The sequence below is a fragment of the Amblyomma maculatum genome, chromosome 10 (assembly GCF_055883805.1).
Source record: "Amblyomma maculatum isolate TAMU_Amacu chromosome 10, ASM5588380v1, whole genome shotgun sequence".
NCBI lineage: Eukaryota > Metazoa > Arthropoda > Arachnida > Ixodida > Ixodidae > Amblyomma > Amblyomma maculatum.
The window spans coordinates 73,156,770-73,163,721 of NC_139353.1; the positions used below are offsets into that span (position 1 = coordinate 73,156,770).

Here is a 6,952-nt window from a genome sequence, read left to right on the forward strand (position 1 = left end):
AGGGAAGAGGACTTTTCTAAATGGCTCACAGACAACGCTAAGAGCGGGAGCCTGCTCCGGTTCCTCACGGAAAACCATTTACATGAGTTTCTATAATATGCCTTATGGCAAGCTTGCGTACAAAAAAAAAGTAAATGTTCTTGCAAAGCACAAGTAAAGAAAATATTTAGAATGATGGCCAAAGCAAATATCGATAAGTGACAGAAGTGCGCGGTCTTGAGAAGAGAGTATGTAACCCTTGATGACCCCCCCCCCCTCAATTTAAATTTGTGTGCCTGCCTTCTCTAGTACAATAATACGCACTTTATGAAAGCCCCTGGTATATATTGACTTTGTCGGCCCCATTCAGTCTTCCTCCATCCGCGAACATCGATAGGCCACGTGTATGATCGATTTCCGCAAGTGGTGGCCGGGTGTGCTTCCATTCCTCGCACCGACTGCGACGGCGACAAATCAGGCGCTGGCGGAAGCATTTTCACGCGTAGAAACTCCACCACAACCACTTTATACTACTACTATACTACTACTGGATAATAATTGGGAGCAGCAACTACTTGATAGGCTTTTTCAGAACCCCATTTGCTATTTGATGAAACCCCACAAGGTAAATAATAAATACTCTGAAAAGTTTATCCTAGTTAACTAATCTATCGGAAGGTAAAAATACCATGGCGAGCGCAAAATGATAAAAAATGGTATGCCTAGGTTCACCAAGCTTGGATGCAGTTTTTTTAATCCGTGGTTCAAGTTATCTGAAACACCCTTAGTAGAACATCCAGTCCGGCAAACTAGTATAGGTTCATTATTGGAAAAACAGAGCATAAAAGGGTAGGGAATAGAAGAAGAAAGGTAGACAGAACAAGCACTGAGCACACATCTAAGGCTCTATTGTTAAACTCGGCAAATATAAAGGCATGACACGTAACGAGAAAAAAACTTCACAAAGTGAGTGCAAGGCTCAGCGTGTTTCTTGGGGGTGTGTCAACTCCGCACAAAATATATATATATAACATAGAATGTACTTTTTACTATAGTTGTGTATGTTTCTTCAAGAGAGGGCGGTAGCGAAGATCTTCATACATACAAGATTTTACGTTTAAAATTGAAACAGTAGGCGAATAATTCATGCACATCAGTGAAAAAAAAAATAGCGGACAGTCAGAAGTCAGCTATTTGCGAAAAATATATGGAGGAGAAAAAACTGCATTTCCTGGACGGATTCATCGGCAAGTCTGCGGCACAGTGAAATGCTGCGGCAAACGGCGGAAAGTTCTTCAGCGGGACGTTGCACTCGTCGACACCGGTTTGTCGTCGTTTCGTGCAGATTGTGTAGCAATACGTCAAGAAGAAAATTTGATCATCCGTGAACTCCTCCAGGTAAATCACCTTGAAGTCTTCAAGAGCGCGGAAGTCGCGAGCTACAGCGGCCCTGTACCCATGGAACGCTAATTCTAAGCCGGGGATGACCGGAAACAAACGGAGCGGCCGTGACCCAGAGAGAGCAGACACGTTGCACCGGGATTTCTCGGAGTGCACGGTAGCCGCGGTGGACCCGAGCCAAAGGTGCGTCTTCCCCGTTTCGTCCACCGTTACGCCAACATCGTCAAAGGCTTTGACCATTTGACGAGCCGCGAAAGACCCCAAGCCACCGTACCTAATCGCCAGTGTGGCGTTGTTGTAAAACACTGGCGCTTCGAGGTTTCCGAAGGCAAGTTTCATGGTGTTAGGTAAATACAGGTATAACTCGCGTCCAAAGCTAGGGAACATTCGGAAGCTGTAGATGTCCTCAAAATGTTCGTGGTTACGGAGTTCGCGATACACTCTCGACGCGTTCAGGAAGTTCACCATGAACGTTTTGCCAGTCATGTCGGGGAAAACTCTGTAAAGAAGCTCCACTTGGTCTTTGTTGAAGAATTTGCTGCCGGGAAGAATTACTCGTGTCATTTTGTCGAGCTTTGTGAAGGCCATCCGTTTGCTTTTTTCTTCCATCCAGGTGAGGTTGTTCACGAGGCTCTTGGCGTGCTCGTTGACCCTGTGCAAGAAACTGTAGACGTGCAAGCGGTCTGTTGTCCTGCCGAATCGGTCATTCATTGTCCTCCAGAGGCTGAGAAGTCCGAAGCGTGACTCAACGTATGCCACGCATCCGTGGCTCACTAGCTGCGCGTAGCCATCAGACAAGCCTCGGAATCTGATCGACGGCTCCCCTGTGACTGCCCAGAGGTGAGTCTGAATGAACACCCATGACAGCCCAATGATGAGCCTGTCGTGGGTGAGGCTCAAGAGCAGCTTTTGTAGGCTATCCAGTATTTTAACATCTTCGATAATGACGATGCTGTCAGCCGTCCAGTGAAATTGTCGATCGTGCTTTGCAAGCAAACTGAGCCACAGACTCCCTGGGAGGTCCTTCGCCTTCACGCCGATGGCATCCAGGCTGAGCCACTCCTGGACGGGCGTATCGTAAAGAAATCCAAGTTTCGCATTCATTATAGCGGTTTCCAAACTCAGAAGCTCCGCTGCCGAGATGGAATTCATTGCGTAGCTAGCGCCAAGGGCTGTGAGATGTTGCTCAACATAGTAATGGTAGTTCTCACGTAACGCCTGAAACCTCAGAGTCAGCTCCCAGCCAATATCAAGCTGACTTCGAGATATGAGTAGCGCAGCCGAGTTGCGCATACGAACTGTGCTCAGGTCGAAAAGAAAATTCATGTCCCAGTTCACAGCAAGATTCACCATGACATCCAGTGGGTGAATGTTTTCGTTTTTGTGATCTGGCCAAAAGAGACCCACTGAACTACGTAGTTCATAGAAAGCCTTGAGGTTTTCTTCTTTGTGCTCAATAGCTCGGATGCAACTTTGATATAACTGTGTAGCTTTACTTTGTTGAGTTCTATCGGCTTCGATCTCTTTCAATGCGAGCTGGGCAGCGGCTCTTCTCATACTACCTTCCGTGGACCATTGACGTAAGGGATCATCCCACGTCCCACAAACATAGCTGTGAAAGTCTACGCACGGATCGGCAGCGTGGTTGATGGCTGAGCTCATCTCCTTGCCGAAGTTTAAGCAGTCCACTGTTAGGCATACCTTCACAGTCTTGCCGGGAGGCTCGGTGGAAAAAATATGCCACGCAAGTACCCCACCAAGAACAGATAACAAGATGGCGGTGGCGATGAGGAGTGTCATCACTCTCCAGCGTTTTCTTGCTTTGGCCGCCAATAATGTCATCACATTGGGGTACTGGAAAATAAAACAAGCCGATGAGTGCGCCTGAGAACGTATTCGTTTCAATATTTGATCTCACCCACGTTATTCCAGTTAGCTCAACATGAAACTGAAGCAAGCAGCGCTATGATAGGGGCCAGTCGGTTCGGCATGTTGGTTAAAAGCGCTCTAGAACAGCTGACAAACTTAAAAACAGACAAAACAGGAGACTGAAGATAAACTTTGCAGCATTTACAGCCTGTATTTTGGCGTCTAATATTCGTTTCTTTATATAAACGAATTTTATTTACATGCACTTATACACTCCAGAAAAGCACGAGGGTGAGATTACAGCAACGAATCGAGATATGTGTTACCCTGTTTTTTGAGACGAAGCTCTTGAGTGTCGTCGGCCCTTTTGTAAGCATTGGTGCGGTTGGTGATAGGTCTCCCGGAATCATGCTCTGAAAGAAAGAAAAAAATATTTATGTAAAGGTTAAATATACCGCGCAAAGTGGTCACCTATTTTCTCGTCTCCACACCATAGCATAAAACCCGCGCACGTAAACGTGTTACTCTCTGCTCCTAATTCAGTTCCCAAAAGTATTCCGTGCTGAGTTTCTAAAAAACATATGCCTTGAAAAATGTTGAGGCTGAGGGTCTCGATTGTTTGTCCTTTTTCCCAAAAGGAAGCAAACTAACCGTTTTTAAAGGCTTCTGCAGTTTTTTTTTTTTTTTTGAGGTGCCAAGGTACTGGTTTCATTTATAAGGTTTAAATCCATCACATGCATCTGTCGACTTGTGCGTGGGTGACAGGGTCCCCGTTAAGACGGAGTATGTGCCTTCAGTCCTGTTAACGAAGACCAAATGTGTCCAAATGATGTTAGCAATGAATTATAGAAATTCATATTCCGAGGTAAGTAGTGCTCCTCGTATAAAATTATCAGTGCAGACCCAAACCGAGGCAAGCGACAAAAATACAAACAATTGAAGTCAGTTAATCACAGAAAATTGAGCGCAACATGGCTCTCTTCACAAGATTGTGTTTGCTGTGTCCCAACAATAAAAAATCGCGCGTTCCTTGTCCAACACAAGCAGCGTTCCGTTGAACGCATCAAGTTCACCTATAATTGATTTACAGGGAAAGAAAGGCACAGTATCGCTCACTGAACCAATTATTATCAGTATTCAGTTTCCTGATTACATGCTATATGTGCGAACTGTCCGCAGTCAACGCGGAAGCCTCAGAAATCAGCGATTCTTAATGGAAGTGGTACGGAAAGAGTTAAACATATGTGCATGTTTCGCGCTGATGACTACTTGGTAGCTTCAGTGTGCTTAAGATAAGAAAACGTTATCATTTGCTGTGAATGTGGAATGTTTTTATCGCTAACAAAAATATGTGTTTTTCATATTATCAGCTAGATTTTACTTATGAACTTCGCTGAGACATTTTTTAGGCGACCAATTTCCTCTAGTTTCAGTACGGAATGCCGTGAAATCGTGAAGCTGTGAGTAAAGTTTGGAACATTTTATCTAATTTGAACAAACCTGACGCGTGCCTGACGGTAGACATTGTATGGAGCTTTCACAGGGCAATGAGTCAAGGCAGTGTCCTCTTGCTGGTAAAAACCTTTGCTTCCTTCTTAGATTGTCCGGATCCTACATATTGTCTATGAAAGATACCACATAGGCGGTGAGCTTTAGATTGTTGCGACAACCTGAAGTTCTTCAACACTACCTAAGAGATTTCCATTAGGTGTCTGAGCTGTGCGGATGCGTGTCGCATGGGCTCCGCCGTTTTTTCAAGTCTTTGAGAGGTCCCTTTTGCGCCACGCTTCTGAAACCGGTACCAAAATATTCGTGAAGTCAAGCGGCACCTACGGATACCACTTTCGGATTTGGCGAGCGAGCGTTGGGCAACTTCGACCCTTTTTCGACCGCGCCGACGAGGGCACGGCGCAGCCGGCGCCGCCACCCATAGCTAGACCTAACTCCGTCGCCATGCCGACCGACATGGATCTCTCCGGCCCTGGAGCAGGCCATGTAGCCGAAGGAACCACCATAACCGAAGCTAAGCTCCTCGATGGGAGCTGGAAAATTCTTTCTCTGCAGAAGAAATTCGGACACAAGCCGAATATTGTTGATCAAGTAACCGCAGGAGCCTCAGGAGGGACGCCATTGCCGCCGCATTCCTCCCTGCCAGCGACGCAGCCCGCCTCAAATACAGGTGCTGACCCAACTAAGGGAAAGGATGCAACATCCAACAACGCCAGCAAAGCAAAGCCCCGCCCGGCACCCAGGACGAGGAAGGGCCCCATTCCAAGGCTGCCAGCTGGGGAATATAAGATTGTGTTCCGTCCCCGCTGCCCAGTCAATCTCATGGATTTTGGCATGGCTCGGCTACTGCACGCGGTTTGCACTGCACAGAAGGTTCCGGGACCTGTGGCGGCCGAAAACGACCCCCTGCGGATCCATCCGGAGAACGACACCTTCACCATAAGCACTCCGGACAAGACGCGCGCCCGAACCTACGCAGCGCTGAAGAGCACCAGCGTCGGAGAAAAAAACGTACGAGATGAACGCTTAAGTTTCACCGCCAGATGACTAAAGGCGAGGAATCATCTTTAATGCTTACAGCTATGAAACGGACGAGGAGATTTATGCCGGGTTCCTGAAACGCAACCCCAACCTCAATTTAGTCGGCAGACGCCGGTTGGGAAAATCAACACACATGATCGTCACGATAGCAGGGACAGAGCTACCCAAATGGATCCGCTACCTGGTGTGTGACCTTCGACATTTTCCGTTTTACGACCGTGTGAAGGCATGCTATAACTTTCGGAAGACGGGGCATAAGACTGATGTGTGCCCCACTTCTTCGCCGTAACCGGTGTCGTTGTTGTTGCGCGGAGCATCCACCGCGTGCCGGAAGGAGCCAAGCCTACATGCACCCCCGCGTGCATCATAGGCACTGAGGGCCACAATACCGGTAGCAGAAACTGGAAGTACCACTTTATTAAGCGCACGTATGGCAGCAGCGTTGACACCGGTGAGCAAGGGATCAGCGCTGACCGGGAAGCAATATGGGCGAATAGTCGAGCGGAAGAGCGAGGCAGTGCCAAATCCCGGAATCATCACCAACAACAGAACGGGTACAGGGGCAGTTCATCCTTCTTGCAGCCCCTGGGTAACGATCGTGGACGCTCTTCGTCATGAAACCGCAAAACTTGGAGGAAGAAGAGTTCCAGCCGGGGGAGAAGCCCATCCGTTGGACGCAGGTGAGTCGGGTGGAAACAGAACCAGGAAATAGAAGCCCTTCGTAAAGAGGTGAGGGAGATGTCTAATACAATACCAGATCTGCAGTCCCAGATGAAGGAACGCAGCAAGGCAAAGCAAAACTCGAGCATGAAAGCTGTGGCATGCGCGCCAGCAGTTATACCAGATTCGATAACGAACGGAGCCCACCCGATGGGAACGCAGAGTGGTGCAACGGGTGCTGCTGCGGGTGAAACGCAAAACCAAAAGGCAATGGATACCGACACGGCGAGCACGCTCAAAAGGCAGGCCCCTCCCGAGAACAAGGAGGGTGATAACCAGAACGAGCCCAAGAGGCAGGTACCCTAATTGCAGGGCAGGTCCACTTTGAAGGCTAGGTCAGACCTCTTAACGCAGCTGAAGGAGCGCATGGATGCTTAGGAGGCTAGGATCACCACCCTCGAAAATCAAATGGAGGCTAGGATATTCGCCCTAG

At 48.0% G+C, this 6,952-nt stretch overlaps 1 protein-coding gene across 1 annotated transcript; it reads right to left on the reverse strand.

Moving 5' to 3' along the window:
- Positions 1-1,158: 1,158 nt before the first annotated feature.
- Positions 1,159-3,180, reverse strand: LOC146176793 (neprilysin-2-like). Its single transcript, XM_084581393.1, has one exon. It carries the CDS (start codon positions 3,178-3,180, stop codon positions 1,159-1,161), a length of 2,022 nt encoding a protein of 673 aa, XP_084437519.1.
- Positions 3,181-6,952: the final 3,772 nt, after the last annotated feature.

Excerpts from the sequence above, each read along its gene's own strand:
- LOC146176793 (XM_084581393.1), bottom strand. The coding sequence starts at position 3,180 with ATGACACTCCTCATCGCCACCGCCATCTTGTTATCTGTTCTTGGTGGG.